The sequence below is a fragment of the Phoxinus phoxinus genome, assembly GCF_949152265.1.
Source record: "Phoxinus phoxinus genome assembly, chromosome: 11".
Classification (NCBI taxonomy): domain Eukaryota; kingdom Metazoa; phylum Chordata; class Actinopteri; order Cypriniformes; family Leuciscidae; genus Phoxinus; species Phoxinus phoxinus.
In genome coordinates this window covers 7712719-7734818 of record NC_136886.1, presented here as the reverse complement: position 1 = coordinate 7734818, position 22100 = coordinate 7712719, and the positions used below count along the sequence as shown (strand labels likewise).

At 37.3% G+C, this 22100-nt stretch overlaps 1 protein-coding gene across 11 annotated transcripts in view; it reads left to right on the top strand.

The window, feature by feature from the left end:
* The window catches only part of cntn6 (contactin 6), an 84908-nt gene that overhangs the window by 25567 nt on the left and 37241 nt on the right, over positions 1–22100 (top strand). For 5 of the 11 annotated variants that reach the window (XM_079628393.1, XM_079628392.1, XM_079628389.1 and 2 more), the window contains exons 2-3: positions 16829–16976; positions 20615–20741. In XM_079628393.1, coding sequence (XP_079484519.1) covers positions 16916–16976; positions 20615–20741 — 188 coding nt within the window. In that variant the 5' untranslated portion in view covers positions 16829–16915. Of the gene's footprint in view, positions 1–16528; positions 16655–16828; positions 16977–20614; positions 20742–22100 lie in introns of all 11 variants that reach the window. The other 6 variants (XM_079628396.1, XM_079628390.1, XM_079628395.1 and 3 more) reach the window with 3 other exon arrangements.

Sequence of the window (22100 nt, the reverse complement as noted above, 5' to 3'; positions counted from 1 at the left end):
ACTTTACACATGGTTAAATAGCTCACCTAAAAACCTCGGTCATGTCATTTGAATATTCATATTCATTGATGATTTACCAGACAATGAATGTGGATAGTAACTGGAGCTGCACTTCAAAAACGGATAAAAAAAACTGCATAAAAAAAATTATATATATATAGCCATTGCAATACAATTACTGTAGTCCAATGACTGTTTCCCACACAAAGCTGCCATATATCTTTAGAAGACTTGGTATATAATGTCTATAATATAATATAATATATTATATTATATATGTGTCTATAATATAATGACACATTTATGGTACTACTTTGTCCTTTTCGGAGCATATTACTATTATTTTTTCATTGACTGACAAAAAAGTAACTTCGGACATTCAGCTCAATAAATCCTTTGTGTTCCATTGCAAAAGAAAAATCTCGAGTCTGGAATGACATGAGGGTGAGTAGAGGATGACAGAATTTTCATTTTTCTGTGAACTATCCCTTTAACAATAGACCGCAGAGAAAAAAGAAGACGAAAGAAAGAAACTAATAGTGTTCCTCATTTATAGGAGTCAGATATTTGTAATTGAACCTTATTTTTATGTATTAAAAGCTGCAGGCTCATTGTTATTGGCCTGCCGTTTCTTCTTTCCACACTCTGTTCAATTTAGCTGCCTTGTACTGTTCTGGTGTGATCATTCCTGGTTTGTGCAGGGTTGATAAGGGGCGCTGAGGTTCATTACAGTTTGTCACAGGCAGCAGACATCATGTTCACCATCCTACACTCTAATCCTTTGCATGCAAATCACTGGCCATGCGGGTCTCCAGGCAACAGAGACGACTTTGAGACAGAAAGTGTTTGTTTAGTACTGTATAGCTGAGGAGACTTACCTTATAGGAGACTAAATCCACCTAAACACAAGTCAAGGTGCCCCAAGTGTTAGTTCACCCTGAAAATTCTGCGAATTATTATCATGTCATCCTCATGACATTATTTCTTGAATCAATAATGACAAAATAATGAAAATTAAATGAAAAGTGTCGATTGCAGCATTACATTTTAGATCTGCTCATGTTGCGTCATACTTTTTACGCATTTTACAGTGTGCACTATAACTAATTACAGTTTTTGAGTTAGTTTATGAATGCAATGGTCAGTCAGAGACGTTAAGATGTGTTCAGTGAACGAGCTGAACTCTGAATTCTGACTGAATTCTGCACTCTCGCGAATACTCTCATCATAAACCGATAAACATAAACCGATTTGGTGATTGTGCTCTTGAGAGCATTGAAACTAATAGGTTTTCTATTTACAGCGTATTTTTGCCGTGTTAAGCAATGTAGCCAATCACAAACATATCTTTCTTGAATGCAATGGCCAAACAGACGTGTTTAAGTTGCAATCCCCTCACCACTGAAGCCAGAGTTTTGGTGCAGATCTGCACAATCAAATCCTCTCGTTATAATTTAACTTGTAAGCTTTATTTTAGTATTATTTAAATTTGACTTTGTTTTTTTTTTACTTCAATTTTAGTTTTAGTCATTTTAGTATGCCAACTTCTATATAAAATAAAATAAGATTGAGATGTTTAAGTTCCCCTTTCAGTCGGTCACGTTCGACGTTACGTCGACGTGCCGACATAATTGGGACGTAACCTCCTTCAGGGAACGAGGGTTACATACATAACCGAGACACTTTTAATCTACTATTTATATTTTATTTTAGCTTCTTTTTTTTTTTCAATTAACAAAAATTATTTCTAATAGGTTTAGTTTAACTTACCAATAACAGAACAACACTGGTTTTAGAATGTCTGTCAAAAATCGAGAAGAAGCGTCATACGTTTTCTGAAGTGCTGTAAGAGTTTGTTTGTTTGTTTTTCAGTGTCTTTTTTTAAGCTCTACTCCACTTGCCATGAAAATAATCTTTGATAAAGAAAAACAATCATAATGGATATTAAGGGAGTGCCAGCGCAAACCCTCTTTTTACGTAAAAAAAAACCTATTGTCAGGATTTACTAAAGACTCAAAAGGGACAGTTATTTTTGCAGCTGACCCTATTGCATACGCATTTGTAGGAGTTTCCCTTTCAGACGCAAAATTTATGGGAAAATGATATAACTGAACAAATATGTTTGCATAAACATATCCTTATTTGGAATCTATACCATTTGGAATTGACACGTAAAGTCCTTAATAACAAGTGTTAGAAAAGATTCCATTTATTGTAAAGTCAATTTAATTGCATTAGTTTATTTTTTGACAGGCAAGCTCATCTGCTATGAGCTTATAATATATGTGTGAACTGTGAAGTGTGGCATATAAATAGACTTGATTTTCTTTTCGCATTTTTTTTATTTTTTTTAAACAGTCAGACGTGTGATCAGAGAGCATGTCTCGGTTAATGATCACCTCTGGCTAACTGCAATCAATTAAACCACCATGTGAAGATCCTCAAGGCGAAGAGTGGTGCTTAGTGCGGGGCTACGTGTAAATGAGGCTTGAGACCTAAAACTGAACTAGTAGCTCCACTTGTGACCGATAGTGTCATAGCAATTAAAGGAGTCTTTCACTGAAAAATCACAGCGAGACACACTACAACATAGTGTTTTGGAGACTGAGAACTCCCAGACCCAGAGGTATTGGCTATAGCCGAAGGCTAGAATCACTCGAGTTGGAGTAAACCTTGTCTCAAAGTGTGGAATTTCTCCAATGATTTTGATTTTTCTAAAACCCTCCTGCCGTTTTTCATTGGTCAGACTAACAGATACAGATAGTTGTGCCTCAACACCCCTGGTTGAGCGAATGTTGTAGTGTTGGTCTGAATGCGCGGACTAGAGTGCCATAGTCACAGTTTATACTTTTTTGGGGTGGAATAAGCATACAAATGGCTCACTTAAAGTGCCCCTATTATGTATAATTAGTTCCTAATTTTGTTTTGGAGGTCTCCTACAATAGCTTTAAATGCTTCAAAGATCAAAAAATTATTTAATTTTCTCATAATATACATTGCACATCACCACATTTTTCAAAGATTCTCAAACGACTCATCCGAAGATTCAGTCTCTCTAAACCCTTCCTTTCTGAGAGCCTACTCTGCTCTGATTGGTCAGACAGCCTAGTCTGTTATGATTGGTCTACCAATTACATCGCGTGTCGGAAATAAAATACCTATTGGGCCCTATCTTGCACCCAGCGCAATTGACTTTGTACACCGACGCATGTATCATTCCTATTTTGCACCCGCGCACAGCGGACTTTTCCCTCCACAGACGCACGTGGGTAAATTAGGGAATGAACTTGCGCTCGCGAGGGCGGTTCGGCGCAAAGAGGAGGCGTGTTCCGGCGCAAAACTCCCCTGGTGCTATTTTCCAGGTTTAGAAAGCAATTGCGCCACTAACCAGGAAAAAAACAGTCTAAAGACAGTGGCGCGTTGCGCGTTAGTGATATGGTATTTTAAGGGCGCGTGCTTGGCCATAATGTAGCGTGTTAACGCGCATCCACTTTGATTCTCTAATATAGACAGACGCAGCAGTTTTCATTTTTGCAAATCATACATTATTACAAGGAAAAATATTAGCACACGAGGGAAATCATTGTTGTGTCCGTGGAGATGTGAAAAAGATCTATCTAGATTTTTAAAAAAATATATAGATTAGGCTACACATTTACCCAAATTATAAGCCTGTTTAACCGAAGCTAATTTGGGTGGGTTTCTCCCATCATCCCCAATGTCACTTCTCTGAGTTTTACGGTCCTGACGAGAACGTCGGCCTCCTCGGCTGTGAACCGCTCCTGGCGTGCGCTGGCAAACCCGCCGTTATAATAGCGATCCGCCATGGAACAAGCGCGCCTGCTCTTAAAGGGAATGTGAGAGGACGCTCTGATTGGTTTATTTCACGTTACGCCCAAACCACACTTATGAATAATGAAGCTACTTCAGACCAACCCATTTTAGATTTGCGCCAGGCGCAAGAGTCATTTATCCCGCCGGGAAAATAGCAACAGCGCCGGGATCCGCCCACAAAGTTACTTGCGCTTTGCGCTTTGACACTTGCGTTTCAGATCGTTAAAATAGGGCCCATTGCCTTATCTGAATTTCAGCTTCTTAAATCCTCAGCGATTGTACATACAGTAATGATGGTGTCGTTTTTACCATATCAATTAGAGCGCAAGTCCAATGATGAAACATTGAAAGAACTATATATTTTGAACACCCGGTAGAACATATATACATCAATAAATATTCATACTTACAGGTTTTGGTTTTGAGGAGCAAGGAGGTCTAAATAAAGTGGGTACTGTCCCATCTATAATGGATAAGCGTTTTGTAAATCCCAATTAGACTTCACAGAGATTTGAGAAGCAGTCGTCTGCTGTTGTATCGCGGTGGTAATTTTAACCACTGACTCTTCACATTCTCATCATTTGGAAGTGTTTACAAAGAGAATTATATGTTTATGCAGAGCAGAAAAAAAGGGTCTTCTCGACATGTATACACAACAAGAATCAGCTACAGTGTTTGAGGACGGGTCAAAGTAGATGTTGTTCATGGGCAGCCAATGAAGACCATTGCTGAGCATTATACAAATTAGTTACATTGTTGCATTACCGAAGAAAAGACCGGAAATAATGACTCGTTTCGGCAGTTCAGAATTGATTCTTTTTTTTTTGAGAGAGAGAGAGAATAACTTTATTTATCGTGCACTTTGATCTTTAAAACTTTGCAGACCTTTTACTTTCACAAACAGCTACATTACACACTGCATGAAAGGTGCATAATAACTGAAAAAGCATAATAGGGGCACTTTAAAGTTGTCTGCCTATTAACTGTTTAACATCAAAAATAATTCACAGCTTTAACTGGTAATGAAGAGATCACAGGTGTAAAACTTAAGCTGGAATAAACATAAAAATGTGTCGTAATTCTGTATAGCAGAGTTTTGCTCTGAGACTCACAGGAAATGCAAACATTCATCGATATGAGAACAGACATATGCATATAATCTGCATGCACAAGCGGTCTGGCCATCTAGCATTATGAAATTCGACAAGATCTTTCACCCCCTTTATTCGAAAAAAACTGAGATGATATTTGTTCTTTGGAGGACATGTTTACGTCTTTTAAGATGGTGTTTACCTTCGGTTCTGGTTTTGCATTTACACGAGTATAACAGCAAGAGCCTAGATTGCATTGAGAGATGTTGGATCTTTCATATCCTGCCTGATAAAATAATATGAAAAGCTGCAATACTTTACGGTTTGTATTGTTATACCGCATTGTAATAATTATTTGCAATGCGAAAGTCAACATGAAACCGCATTCGCAAACAATATTTACTACCGCAATGTGATGCATTTCTAAGCGAAGTGAAGTAAAAAAAGTGGAATGGCGCTTGATTTTACTGATTAGAAAGAATAAAACACCACCAACATTCATTTTAAATCAGACATCGACTCTGTAAGCTCTTTGACTATTGCTTTTCCCCTCCCATGCGGCTTAGGTGACATCAGCAGAAAATGAAAGTTGTTTCAGAGGCAGACTAGGAGACATTTCATCCACAATAAGGCCAGGAACGTGCAAATGGGGTCAATTTCGTTTTCTCTTTGACTCCATGCATCCATTCTGCAGACCAAAAAAAGAAAAGCTCAGTTACTCAGATGAAACAAAAGCTATTTTGGTGATTAATGGTGCTTGTCATTATATAGAGATACTCGACTCACAGTCATACTGCGGTTACGTACAGAATCAAGAGAGATAATTGTGGTAGTCTTAAACCCTTGCTGTGTTTTGATTTAAAGCAATGCTACTCCTGTGGTTTGAGCCCGACAGGTGATCTGTATTTACTTCCGCACAAGCCGTACACTATTTAATTATGTTACCTTAAATTCAATCAAACAGCACTCAGATTTGACATTTAATCACTTGTTTTATATGTTGCTCAGTGGGAACTATTTGGTTAACATTGATTTTCTCAAGTAAGGTGAGATATATTCAAACAATTCCTCCTGTTAGACAAAATAATGTTGAGAAATGCATGGTAATGGCTGCATTCCTATAAAGTCTGTGTTCCTATAGGTCCTATAAGGTTTTGAACCAGTTCTAATTGAGACCTCTGAGATAGAAGTAGCTTCAGTTGGCCGTGTAAAGAGCGGTTTCACATTCAAGCTTTTACATATGCAGCTGATAAATATGGATGCGCGCAGAGAGTGTGCCGTGTGCTTTCACAGCTGTAGTATTTGCTTAAATGTTTTAAAGCACCCTCACACTCGCGGGGATTTTGACTAGCCAAGCCATTTGCGCGAGCGGCAGCTGGTAAATGAGTTGCATAGCTGTTTATGCATGAGAACAATGTGGGAGGATATTTCATTTGTCTCTACTCTCGACCTTCAAAGCTATCTGATTGTTGAGCATTTTACTACAAACCCTTTAACATCTAATCATGCCACTCTCGACCTTGACATGTTGAATCGAGAGCCATTTGACTTGAGTATCGAGTGCTTCTAACATTGCCCTTTTGATGCACCGATACGCTGTAGCTATAGATTCGCCAGGTGGATTTGTACGGGAACAGTGTTTAGGAAAAAGTCAGAATGCAATCATTTGCAACCTTTTAGTTCATTCAGTTTACTGATTTGTAGCTCAATGGAATTTGACAAGAAATATGAACAGAAATTCTCTCTTATTTTCTCTCTGTCTATATATATATATATATACAATGTGTATAATACGTGGTGTTTCTTAATGGAAATTATATTTGTAAATACTTATTATTAAATAATAAATGATATAAAAAAATTATAGGTGGCATTTCAAACTTTGGTTGTTCATATCGTCTAAATCTCTGTTTAATCACTTTTTCTATTTCCATTTGGTTTCATGCTATTCCTGTGGTGTTTCTTAGCCTGAAAATTGTATTATGTTTCTTAACATGGGAAAAAATATATATAGCCTAATATTTGGAAATATTTAATAAGTAATAAATCATATTGCAGAAGTTATAGGTGGCATTTCAAACATCGGTTATTCGTATTTGCTCAATTTAATCCGAGTTTAATCCTTTTTCTATTTCCATCATGGTTTAATTATATTCCTGCTACTTATGTGGTGTTTCTTAACCTGAAAATAATGCACAAGATGAAATTTCCCCCTCTCAGTATACTTCCTTTCTAGAGGAGCAGAAGATCATTGGACACGCTGACCCTCGTTTTTTTTCCCTGTGCCATATGTCTGCACTTTGTCAAAGGATCCTGTTGTGGGGACCGGTCACAGTTCACATCTAACCTTTAGCAAGATTAGTCTCTGAGTGACCTATCCTGGATGATGGACTTCCTCTACTCTCTGAAATACCAGCAGTGTCTGTGGCATTATTCAGGTGAATGACAGCCCATATTCCCCCGAGGAACCCGCAGCCTGGCTGTGTTGACAGAACTCGGCACCGCTTTGATGATATTCCACAATGTGATGATGCCTGTTACAGCATCAGCACTTTGTGATTTGATGTTGTTTTTGCTCTTCTCCTTACAACCCTTCATCTGCACAAATCCTCACAAGGTTTGATATTTGACCCGAGGCAATTCATTATTTGCTGTGTGTCAGCTTCTCACCTTGAATTACTGCAATGGGAGATAATGCAATGTGCATGATAGCATGTGAATTTTCCTTTATTTACTTAAAATTACACATTTAGCTAAAGCTATGCCTGTTGGATTTTATTTGTCACATTTCAGCTCTTGTATATGATTGTTAAGGGCATTTGATGCAGTATGCGGTAGGTGACAAGTATGCAATCTTGTTGTCTCTCTTTTGTATGTCTCGTTTTTAATACACAAATGCCCGGTTTCACAGACAGGGCTTAGACTAAGCCATGATTTGGCCTTAGTATAATTAAGGCATTTAAGTATAGCTTTAAAAAATGTGCTTTAGAAAAAAGAAAAAAAATCTCTGGTATGCATTTTGAGACAAAACAATGGCACTGACATCCTATCTGTCCATCTATCTATATCCGTCTGTCTGTACGACGTTCTGTCGCTCTATCTGTCTGTCGGAATAATAGTGATAGATGCCCCTTTTTTACATTTGAGCCCCTGCATGAGGAACTCTCTGGACGTCCCTGCATGACATGCTCAAGTGCACTATAACACAATGCCCTGCTTCACTCTTAAATACACAGGACATTTTTATTTAATCAAATTGCTGCCTTTGCGATAATAATAAGCACACTGATGATTCTGATTTTTCACATCGGCGATTACTGTAAATATTTAATGTAGGAGAAATAAAAGGAATATATTACACAATAAATGTATACGTTCACAAAACCTTGCTGCCTGAAGGCCGTTTTTACATGGTACCCATCAAGGGTTGTTGATGTATCTCGTGTAGACCTACAAGGAGAGCCAGTTGGGGATGGAAGGGCCGGCCATAACTCAGTTGAATATTTCGGGGTGCCATAGTTTGAGCGAAATCAATTATGCATGCGTGCTTGTGTAATGAATGTAAAAAGAGTTGCCCTATCATTCATAATCTGGAGGGAAGAGGAAATATGAGCGGCTGGCTTGGGCACTTAGTGGCGTTTCTAAAGGTCTGGGTGATACTTGAGCCGAGGAAGAGATAGAGCCCTTTCCTTTGTGCACGCAGATTACAGCTCCAAATATAACACCTCGGACACTGATAATGCTGCCTCTAATGCAGCTAAAAGTGAGACAGTGACTCGAACTGACAGGGTTTTAGATGGTGCTGCTACCACGAGGATGAAGAGGGAAAGCCAAGGCTCCTGAGTTTGTTATAAGGTGGTTTATATCCCGTAGCCGCTAATTTGTTTTACCACAAAATTGGCAGAGCAAGACTGAAGTGCGGCTGTGTGGGTGTATACATCTGCTGTCACAATACGGTAAATCTATGATCCCGTTTCCTCGTCACGTAACCTTGTAGGGAAGAGAGAAATCGCTGGCATTTCTGATGACCTTCAATCAGAAAAGCTGTAAAATATTACAACCATTAGTGTTCAACGCCAACATATGAGGGAGAAAATGATACACAAATGGGTGGTAGCATGTTATTGATGGTGTTTATAAGATCCCATGGGGGGTGTTATGAAATACCCATTCTCTGTCACCAACAGACATTGGGCATTGATTGGAAGAAGATCATGTGTCCTTCGATCACGAATGGGATTACGCAGTTGCTAGCTATTTGCAGCTCAAGTAAATCGTGTCAATAAAGCATTTTGTCACCTTGTCCCTGGTGCCATTGTAAACCTATTAAGACTATTATTCCTGGAAAATGAGATAATTAGCAATAAGCCGCTCAAGGATGTGCGTTAGAGTGATTTTACAATGCATATTAGAAGTAGAGTACCTAACACCCCTTTAAACCAAAGTGTAACTCCATTAACTAGTAAAATCATTATAATACCCCATTTGCACTGACAACAGTTTTTATAGCTTATAGAGGTCATGAGGTCAGCTGTTTCTGCCCATTAACAGTAGTGGGTTGTGGCATCAAGACTGATCACAGTTGAGATATATTGGATGTCATTTTATTTAGAAAAATAATGTATTGCTGCTAAAAAGTAATTGTCATCAGCGCGAAGCATTTATATATACAAACAATTATGTATATAGGCCTATGTTTTGCTTTATTAAAAATTGGTTTTGTTATATTAGATATGTATATTTTCATTATACATCATTACATTTTAATGCACTGCTTATTCACACATATTGGCTAAAATAGGTAACGCATTGAGAATCAATGACTTCCGGTTACTTTTATTGCTCTACAATATCTGTGAAATATTGTGAAATAAAAATACCTTTGTGTACACCCTCAAGTGGCTAATTGCTTTTAAAAACTGTGTGATAAAACATAACAATGTTCAATTCTGCCAACAAATATTAAAATAAACAAATGAATGCTGGTAGGACAGCATAGCAACATTGTTCATTTACTGTATTTAGAGTTCAACTGATGTGTCATCACAAGTGTGCATGCCTCATGTTATCATGTATTTTTTTATTTAAAAAGCTAGAGCCATTGAATCGTGACAGACACATTACATTTAAAAAAAAAAAAAAACAATTATTGATATTAAAAGTGAGAAATAAATGTATTAAAGGGTTACGTACTGTTCATGCCCACACCTTCTGTTTTGTTTTGTTTTGTTTTGTTTTGTTTTGTTGGATATATTAAAGATGCTAAACTCAGCTTGGTGAATTTCAAGGCATTTATAAGGTCAACAAAGAACCACGCTTGATGAAAATGTTTCTTGACATGGAGTGGGCGTGTACAGTATCTAACCCTTTAATACATATGTTTTTCACTTTTAAAATCAATAATTGTTGTTTTTTTAATCAATAAACCTAGTTGACTATTCTGTGGAGAGCTGATTCAGAATACTTTACCTTCATGAATTTGAAAATTGAGGTCATGAACTTACAGTATGTGGGAAAAATATGAGTTTTGTTTTTTTCGCAAGCTATTTCGTCACCCCCTGAGAGCTAGCTCGACTTCTTGGTTCCTATGTTAGCACTCACCCGTAACATCCACAGTGTTGATGCTTTTGTTTTATTATTCATAACAAGTCAACAACTACTTGTTTAATGGGTGTTCTCTGAGAGGCTGGCGAAACTGCAGACTGCATGTTTTCTCACAAGCTTGCCAGCAGGCCCCTATTATAGGAGGAGGGGGGGCTATATGCAGAGTGCTTTTTTATTAGGCCACTGCAGCCTTCTCTTCATCCTTCTGCTGAAATGATTTGTCTTTTTTTGATAGCCCTGCTGGAGTCTGCCTGCACAAGGAAACCAAATTGCTGTGAGCAAAGGCCTTGTTGGCGTTGGCCCAGGAATCCAGGTCATGTGTATATGTGTAAACCGTGAATCCGCCCCTCCAGACATTTGTATCACGTAATCTACCGTCAGAGCCGTGCCCTAGTGGTTGTGCAGCAACCAGTGTTATTTTAGACATTTTTTAAATATGATTTTGTTTTTATTCATATTTTGAATTAGCTTTTATTTTTATATTTTCAGTTTCAGTTTTTAATTTTAGTTAAATTCTTAGTACCGGTTATCATTTTTATTTATTATTATTACTATTTAATTTTTTTTAAGTGCTTTAACTTAAAGTTATTTCAGTTAGTTGCCAATCAACGTTTCTAATTTTCATTAAGTTTAGGTTTTTCACCAAATATGTATATTTTATTTTATTTTATTTAAGCTTTATTAAATTTGTTTGTTTTTAGTTAACAATAATTCTGGTTTGTTTAAGCATAACCAGTGCAGTGTGTGTGTGTATATATATATATATATATATATATATATATATATATAAATATATACACACACACACACACACACACACACATAAATACATACATACATACATACACTAAAGTAATACATACAACTTATGATTGTCATTCTGTACAAAAACATAAAGGTCCCACTTTACCTATATTCACCCTATAATGTACTTTACATTTTCTCAATAACATTTTAAGGAAAGTGTACATTTTGCATTGACGTGATCAGTTTGTTATTGCATTGTTTGGCATTGTTACTGACCAATGTCAGGCCAAATAAATGGCCAAATATCAGCCAAAATAACGGTCGATGATTAATAATTGAAAAGAATAGTGCAAATGTGTATTGAGCTGCTGTATATTTAAGCACTTGCAAAAACAGTTCATCAAACGCTTTTTATGCTTTTTGTATAATTTGTGTGTAATTTTAGAGCATCTAAAACTGTATTATTTAGCATGGCACACAGAATGGAGCAGGTTGTGGGGCAATGAGCTGGCAGATTGTGTATGGTTGCGGCTGATAGCTGGTTGGTTGGTTTGATGGAAGCTGTCTCACTGAAGCCCATGTTGAGATTCTGTTCACATCGGCTTAACCCAGCCGGCGTTTCTGCCTCTGGCTTCTGCAGGCTGGTGTGGAGCTCACAAAGGCTCTTTGAGGACTCAATCTGCAGTCAGAGACTATGTGATTTATCTAATGCTGTAAATGAAGGTGGATGCTGGATTTTTTTATCAGGCCAGTGCGAGTTAGGGAAGCATACGTCATGTCTTATTGAGGAGTGCTATTACTCAGGGTTTAGGCAGCGTTTGACGTCTGGATATTTGGATAGGCTTTTTATTTTTTTATCAGGATATTGAAATGTTTGTAAAAATATGTGAATTGCCACCAGCCTATGAACATTTTCTATAAACAAATATCTTCAATTATTTTCAGATATTTATAAAACCAGTATGATTGCGAGTGTGATATTGCTATACAACAGTTCAATAAACAAATTAGAATATTGAACAGGATTATTAGACGCAATATTCAAGTTGACAATATTAGACACAATATTGCCAGATCCAACTAGTTTAGGGTTATGCATTTTTTTATTATTATTTAACTTTGCTCAAATTAACTACCCTACTTGGTAACACTTTATTTGAAGGGGTGTGCATAAGACTGACATGACACCTTCATAATCATGACATGACACAAGAGGTTTTATGCATGTTTATGACAACTACCATTAATTGTCATTCGCTCAATTATGACATTTATAAATCAAATATGACATTGTTTGAGATGTCTTTGTTATAACAACTTGACATAAACCAATACATCATAACCTGTCAGTGTTGTTGTCATGACAACTTGACATTACCAAGACAACATAACCTGTCATAAATATGTCTGAAAATGATTAATGATCAAACTTAAAAACCCACTTAGCTTTATGGGTTAACATTACATTAAACTGTCATGTGATTGGTTTTGACATTGGCTGTCATGAAGCCATTATAACTGTGTCAGGAATATTTTCCGTGACCTCAACTACAGTGGTACAAATTGAATTTGTCATTAAAATGAAAAATAGTGTCATGTTAACCCATAAAGCTAAGTGGTCTCTTAAGTTTGATAATGAATCTGCTATGTCATGTTTATGACAATTCATGTTTTCTTGGTATTGTCAAGTTGTCATGACAAAGACACTGACAGGTTATGATGTATTGGTTTATGTCAAGTTGTCATAACAAAGACATCTCAAAGAATGTCATATTTGCATTAAAAATGTCATAATTGAGCGAATGACACTTAATGACAGTTGTCATAAACATGCATAAAACCTCCTTCATATTCATGACGTTTTATGTCATGATTATGAAGGTGTCGTGTCAGTTTTATGCACACCCCTTCAAGTAAAGTGTTACCAACTACTTCAATTAGTAGTTCAAATTTTAAAGAACCAGGTCATTAAAATGTGATCTTGCCATTAATTATTGTGCATTTCTGTGTTGGTGCTTTGTTTCTGAATAAATCAACATGTTTTGTTTGAGTGAATGATTCAGTGACTCGATCCTAAAGCAATTCACTTGTTTACTTCCTGATCAATCGGCATGTTGTAATGAATCAGTTGAATGATAAATGACTCAACCAAGACAAGACAATTGTTACCACCTATGTAACCTGCAGAAAGAGCCACTGAAAAACATGTAAATATATATTTGTTTATATAATTGATATATATATAGCCTATATTTATACCTCTTCCTGTAATTTTTAACTATAATTTAAATAATTGTATATCAGGTCACTACAGCCTTTAAAAATTAGGTTCATTGTCAGACTTGGCGCAAGTATTCTTGCAGGGAAGCACAAGTTTGACACCATTGTCAGCCTTTTTTCTCATACAGCTGTGCATTTAGCTACAAAGTCATGAAGTATTCCTTCCAGATCACATTACACTGTGGTGTCCCATCTTTTTCAGCACTCTCGCCCACCATATCTCCATTTTCTCAATACGATTTAAACTAGCTCTGCATTTATCGCTCTGGACACAGGCAGCATAGTCATGATAATTCTCATCCCATTTCATAATGTCTGCTATGCAATCTCTTCATCTGCCGCCAGTGGAAGGGGGAAGCACATTATCTATGGCAGAGTATTATAAGAGATTATCCCTGACAGATCTTTTCCCTTGCAGGCACCATTAACCAGGCTCCGGCCCACTTGATATTTCTACCACCTGTGACCGTCATCCGCTGGGCAGAAGAATTATTGCCATTGTATTTTTTCCCTGCTCTATAAATTAATCATGTAAGGAACTACTCTGAATCCGGTAGGATAGTGACCAAGAAACTCCTTCCCTCCCTCCCCAAAGATGCCAGAGACGTCATGAATCGTTAAAACGTGGGATGCCTTTTGACACAGAGATAACGCTCGTTGTTGCCCCAGTATGTTTTGATGCATATTATATGCTTTTGACAGAAACGGGAAGCTTTTTTGTGACTTTGAAATGTACGAGAGCCCCGGATGGATGACAAATAGCGATCTGACCTCTCTCTGAAGTGAGCGGGGACTGCTGACGAGACTGAAACATAAATTAGCATTGATCATTTTTGCTCAACATGCCACCTTAATGATTTGAGCCTTACAGGGCTTGTTAGACATCTTGTGGAAATAGATTATAATGGTCTTACTAGCTGTCCCAGAAGTCCAGCAACTCTCGATTGTTTTACAAATGGCACATGGTTCTCGGTACATTCAAGGACAACATTTTTAGAGTCATTAATGTTGCATTCCTCTAGGGAATTGTTTAACGTAAGGAATTACTGCGGGTGGATCTTCAACCTTTTTTTTCCGAGTGCCTTAAAATAGGTTTCATTTGTACATAAACTTTTACCCTCTTTTCAAATTATGATAAAGCAGAGCAGCATGGATATCAGTTATCTTATTCGAGCATATTAAACAGTGGTGCAGGGAAGTAGGATTGAATGGATTGATCTGAAGAAGTATGAAAGCAGGTAGCATTGCGGGGAATCAAATGTGCAGGTCAAAGTAAGATCTTCTTCCCCCATCGCGCATCTATAGTTTCATTCTTCATTTCGCAAACTCACCGGTTATAGATCACCCTCATGCATCTCATAAGGAAAGACATCAAACAAATATCCGGCTATTGACCTGTCCTCCCAGACTTGATTGAGACTCATAGCGGGCTGCAGGAGCAGAATGACAAACAAAGGAGGCAGGAGGTTAAAAAAATGGAAACCAAATCGATAGAGATGACTGAAATGACGAAGGACTTGAAGGTCAGAGCTCGTGGTCCCTTAGAGTAGATAATACAGGAACATAATCAATCTCATCTAATTTAATCTCTCCCCCCATCTCAGACCTGATCTGAACTCATTTTTTTCCTTCGATTGTCAGGTCTTTTCATTTTCTGCCCAACAACTGAGCTGCACTTGATATCACATTAGCATAGAAGTTAGTTAAATGGGCTAAAGAACAATACCAATACATGAAGAGTAGTGGTTCTTCATATGTTAATTATTTAGACGAATATTGATGCTTTGAAACAATAATGATTCAGTACAATGCTGATGCTTCAGAACTATATTGAAACTTCAGAATACTGTCGCTTCTAAGTAGTTCGATTCTTTGAAGCAATATTGTTTCTAAACAGATTTGACGCTTCGAACCAATATTGACACTTCAAAGAAAGTCTGATGTCAAAGCATTGTTTGTTTTAAAACGATACTGATGTTTCAAACAGATTTGATACTTCCAAACAATGATGGCATTTCAAAACAATATTGGTGCTTCAGTACAATGTTGATGCTTTAAAAACACTTGTAACTTGTAAAAAGTACTGATGCTTCAAAGCAGTATTGTTTCAAAAAAGACTGCTTCAAAAATACTGGTAATTCAAAACGGATGTGATGCTTCAAAGCAAATCTCATGGATTAAAACAATGCAGATTCTTCCAAAACAATCCTGATGATTCAAAACAATACTGATGTTTCAAAGCAGATTTGATTCTTCAAAACAATGGCAATGCTTCAAAGCAATGCAGATGATTTAGAAATAGTTCCGACTAAACAATATTGATCCTTAAAGGTTTGGTATTGCGTTCGAAAAAAAAGAAAAGTCTGAATGTTAAACACGTTATGCATTACGATGACTTGCATGGCTTATTCGAAATGTGATGTCCCTAGTGTTCATATATCGCTCATAAACCACAAGCTGTTCTGCACTCAGAAATGTCAAAAATATTACTCTCATTTGCAAGACATTTGTTACAGTTTGACACTTAAACCGCACGCCCCACCAGGGCCCGTATTTGCAAAACCCAAAGCGGTGGCGTTGACCCTTATAAATTAAAGTGGGTATTTGACAACACTGATGTGCTTTAAAGAGTATTGAATTCCTGTGAGGTGGATGAATTGCACGCCATCGACTCAAAAAGAGGGAGGGCTGATGCCGTATAGCTTACTCCTCTATCATATTCACTGCCCTTTCAAAGTGTATCACCTCCCCTATCGAATCATAATCCTGTTCTGAGATACGGCGGGCTGAAAATGAAATATGTTTGCAGGTTTATAAATGTATCACACGCTTTCCCCCCCCCCCCCCCCCCCCAAGTGTAAGTGTGTAGAACCAATACTTTTAGCACAATCCAAACATTGCCTTTGGCAGCTGAATATGTGTTCAGGTTTTGCTGCCGTAAGCCACTGAGGATTTTTCCATATCTCTCTTAGGCCCTCGCTCTCCCCGGGTCTGTCTATCTATCTCTCCCTCTCCGATTCCCTCGACTTCTTGGGAGATATATTGAGGGTATGCTCAGTATCCACACTGCAGTTGATCAGCTGTGAGCTGGCCCATAGGCATGGAATCCTGTCTGTCCTTATTTGGATGAATGAATTATTAATATTTCACTGGTTATATGAATATACAGTACAGCTCCTCTTGCTTGTGTTGTTTTGTTTTTCTAATCTTTTGTCTCTCTCTCTCTCTCTTTCTCCCTCTCCCTCTCGCCCTGTCCCTTGCTCATTCCGCAGCCAACAAAGCTGACTTTACATAGGAAGAACACGGCTCGCTTCTCTTGCAGTTGAATGGAAATAAAAGAGATTCTGTGACCTTGGAAGATGAAGATGTTGTTGCCATGGGAACTCTTAATCCTGCTGTCACTCAAGAGCTGCCTAGCAGGTACGATATCCCCCGAGTTGCCTTTGATAGCTCACCTGTTCTGCATAGTCCCCACTTCAGCAGAGAGAGTGGCTTTTCATGCCTCTGTCTAATCATTTCCACATTCCTCTAGAGACAGATGCATGCTGGGAACAAGCGCTCGCGGTTGCCCCGGCAGGACATTTGTCTTGACACAGTTTCTGATTTTTCTTTTCAGCAATAACTTCTACAGTAACTTATATTGGCATGCTTTATTTGTTCATAATAATAGATATGAAACTTTATTCGTTTATGTAGCTTTGAAGAATGTTCTGAAGCAGTTCGGTTTTGATTTTATATTAGACATTGAGAGCTGACCAGCCATTCAAAAATGCGTTTACAATCAGACATTTACATTTATTGATATTGCATAAATTGGTATTTTTTTTTAACTTGTTATCCATCAAAAAATATCTCAAATTTATTTGAGAAACAATATTGCATAAGATTTTTTAGTAACACTTTACAGTAAGGTCTCATTTGTCAACATTAGTTAATGCATAAGCTAACATAAACTAACTAATTTGAAATAATTTATTAATATTTGTTAGTAACAATATAGTTGTTTGTTCTTGTTAGATCACAGTGCAATAACTAATGTTAACAAATAAAAAACCTAGTTGTAAAGTATTATTTACAAGTTTGCGAATATATAAATGTATTTAGTCTTACTCCACTGGCTGATAAATATCTGATGACTTTTTCTTTAAAATAAGTGAAAAAAATCTGCCTGTACAGTAAGAAATATACTCTTATTAAAGATACATTCTCTGAAAGTCTTAATATTTTATGCAATGTTGGCTCTCTGAAAAAGGTATCTTGTTCCAAGGATTTCTGAATCAAGATGCCAATGTCAAAAGCTGAACAAAAACAATGCATGATAGAAATAACACTGGAAGAAAGTTCAGAAAATCCTTGAAACAAGATAAATTTACCTAAGAGGCAACAATGCATTAAATATTAATACTTTTTTTCAGAGATTGTATCTTTAAATAAGAGTATATTTATTTTATTTTTTCTGCACTGATAGTTTTTTATCTACTAAAATCTACTAAACTTAACTATGCACAATTACATTTTTAGTTGAAGTTTATCATTTGGATTTAGCATATTTTTTTCTCTGCCGTCCACAATCCGAACAAACCCGTGTCCCACCAGCTGAAGACCACTGTTTTAACAGAATATTGATAGAGTTAGACATTACTTATAGCTCCTTGCAATGAGCTATAACTCTCCACCATGTCTAAAACATACAAAATGTTCTTATTATTTCTCCTAAGGTTTGTGCAAATCACAGCACATAATGCACCGCTGTAAGGAAGCGGCCGTCTGAAGAGGCAGGTGCCCTATTTAAATGAACCAATGTCCCCCACTCAGTGCCAGTGCTCCAGTTATTGCCGTTGTTGTGCTACAGTAACTATGCCAACTCAAATGGGCATTTGCATTCAAGCCACAGGTGCTCTTTTGATTGCGCAGCTTGATATTCAGAAAGCTTAGCTGGAGAGAAGGAAGTGCACAGGCCAGACAGCCTCAGATGGAAGGGCAGAAGCTATTCAGCACAGAGGACCTGAGGAGACCAAACACACACATACTGTATCTAACAACCCAGATCCTAGCTTTGAAGGCACACTTTTATTTAATGTCTTGTACAGTAAGTGTTGATGAAACGTGTGCATACAAGCTGTGTGGTAATGAACTGCAGTGCATTTAGATCTCTTGTTGATGATTGATAATAACGTCATGAAATAAATAAAAAATCTCACGTAGCCTACGTATATTTATTTAGGGAATAAGTTATATTGAGTAATTGAATAATAGTGATCTACCAAAGTGAAATAGTTATTCAACATTTGGATACTGAATATGAATGTTAATAATTAAACAATGAATGGACCCATACGGATGTGGTTATAATGAGAAGTTATTAAACTAGGTTGAATGTCCCTTTATTCATTGTAAGTGTAAGTAAATGATTAATAACATTATAATTAGAAATAAAATGTACAAAATAATTTAAGCAAAAAAAATTCAATGGCATATTGAGGCTGATTTTTTAATGTAAAATTCATGTCTCATTACACAGTGGAACAGTCATTCTTGTTCAAATTAAATTGATGTAAATTAAAATTTATTTTTGTATCAATCAAAATGTCTGGGTCTGTAATATTTCTTACATTTTTTTAATCGGAAACACAGTAAAACAGTAATATTGTGAAATATTGTTACCATTTAAAATGACTTTTCTATTTTGTATTATTCTTGTGGTGGCAAAGCTGAATTGTCAAAAGCCATTTCGCTAGTCTTCAGTGTCACATGACACTTCAGAAATCATTCTAATATGCTGATTTCTTATTATCACAGTTAAAAATAACAGCATTTACCTCTATTTGAAATTATTATTTTTTGTAACAATATAAAAGTCTTTGTCACTTTTAATCAATTTATTAAATGTGCCCTTGCTAAATAGAAGTATTACAGAGCCCAAAGGGACATGGTGATGGAAACAGTATTGGATGGGAGGAAAAATATATATTTCAATGCTTTTGCGTTTAATCGCAAATGGGTTTTTTTCCCTGAGAAACTTTGTGTTCGCATTCCCTCGCAAAACTTTTGCGTGCGACACAAAAGTTTCACAGGGGAACACTAAACATTTGCAAGAGAATGACATTGACATACAAGTTTTCCTCCCATGTCATATTATTTCTTTGTTTAATGTTTACAAAAACAGATTCCCGATCACCTCTTACTTTACCCACTATAATTAACTACAGTGAATAAATAGTTGTGCTCAAGAACTGTAGATGCTTCTTTTGTATGATATGTATCCCCGGGCAAAAATTGTCCAAGACTAAAAGTGACGGGGACATGTCCTCACCGCAAATGACACCTAAATGTGGAATACTGTAAGTGTGCTACTCCCCGCTCTAAATGCTTCATTAATTCCCGTCGTTCAAAGGACACAGAAGGGAAAGTGAAAAAAGGTAGCATCTCCCCCAGCGTGAGGAGGCAGGGCCCTCACCCCAGGCAAACACGCCTGGACACTTCCATTAGCTTGATGATGTGGGAGGGTCATTTGTGTGTGTCCTCGTCAAGGTTAGAGACCTGTAAAAAAGAATTTCATTCGCTCAAAGAGAACGGGAAAAGTCACAGGTGAGTTTGATTGGGAAAGGTTGAAAGAGGAAGTCTACTAACATTAGAAAGCACAATCCCTTTCCCTGTGACATGTTTCTGAGAGCTTGTTTATTCATTTAAGAAATGATACATTTCACTAGAGTAATTACCACAACATGGGGTAATTAGGGAGGTGGATTGGTGTCTTGGCAGCAGTCAACCGAAACAACAGACCTAGCCACGCTGCCATGCGTGTTACGGGCCTGCCAAAAGGAGGACGTCGTGTTGATACTGTTCCTGCTACAAGAGGGGAAATGAAAGCTGTTCCTCTGGCACGTGTTTACGTTGCAGATCTAATGAGCTCAGTGTGGGAAGTTGCTGAAAATAAATGAATAGCGCACATTAGAGATAATGTGGACCTGATGTGTTCACACCTGTTTACAATCCAGATTCATGTTCCAGATTGTGGATTATGAGTTGTTTGTGACTCTTCTTGTTCTTTCTCCTAGAGAGAATTATTCGACATGGCCCGGTGTTCACGCAAGAGCCCAGTGACAGTGTTTTCCCTTTAAGTGCAGAGGACAACAAGATATTTATTAACTGCAAAGCCAAGGGAAGTCCAGAGCCACATTACAAGTAATGACTTTTCCTCAATATCTTCTTACAGTTTTTTTCGATAGCTAAACGACAGTGAGCACAACTGGAGCTACGTGTGCAAAACTCTAACTACAGTCTGCACTACCAACAGTCACCTGAGCTAAACAGTTCACATCACCTGCAAAACTCACTCCAAGCAACACAACTCTTAACACATGGCTCAAAACAGGCTCAGTGCAGCCAAACACTATACACAACCCTCACTGAGATAACACACACTGTCACTCAGAACACACTGAGAGTAAAAACACTAGCATCAAACACCAATACAGAAAATACAAACTTTTCATCTTTACAGTTTGAACAATTTCAGTGACTTCATACAAAGTAATATTTTCTTCAAAGAAAAGAGTGACATTCTTTCACATGATTTATTTACAGTAAATTTTTAGAACATAACAGTTCTTTAAGGTAAATGAAAATTAGCAGTTTGCTTCACAATAGTCTGTAGTAATTTACAGAATTACAGTATAATGAGGAAAAAAAGGTAGAAACTAAAAGTACATGTAATTCAAACAAATAATTGAGGGGCTAATCCTGCCTCTCTCTAGCATCAGGCCACAGGTGTTCATCAACATCTCATCTAATGTTCTCTCTTGCCATGCACCTTCTGGAGTGCCTTATCCATCCCTGCAGTCCTCTGGACTCGTGTCCTCACATCCGGCACGCATGGCTTCCAAAAGAGACATTTGGTCATGTGGGTGGTGACCAAACACTTTCCACCTCCAGGCAGAGAACAACTCTATTGGGTTGAGGAAGGGTGAATATGCAGGCAGGTACAAAACCATGAATCTGCGACAATAGCATTTTCCTGCGCATCTGAAAATATGTTTCCTCTTCCTCCTGTTGGGGCCAGCCTTTGGGTCCTGTTGTATATTACAGTATATACAGTAATACAGTAAAAATATATTTTACAGTCAAACTTACTGTAATATATATCTGTGTAAATATTCTATAATTGCAAAACAAAATATATTCCTGTAATGTTCTCATTTACTGTAAGGATGTAACTCTCACCTGTTTCAGCTGAAGTTGCCATCAGCAGTGTTTGAAAGGCACAAGGCTGAAATCTATTCTGTTTTGAATGTGTGGTTCACAGTTTTGACAGCAGTGTGTTAGCATTTGAACAAAGTGCTGTAAATCCACAGTGTTGTGCAGGTTGTGGTTAAAGTCATGGGATAAGTGTGTAGAGTTTTGAAAACTGTGTTCAAGCAATGAAAAACGAACTAGAGTTTGGTCCACATGAACTGCTGCTGTGCAGACTGTAGTTAGAGTTTTGCACATGTAGCTCCAGTTGTGCTCACTGTCGTTTAGCAATCGAAAAAAACTGTAATATAT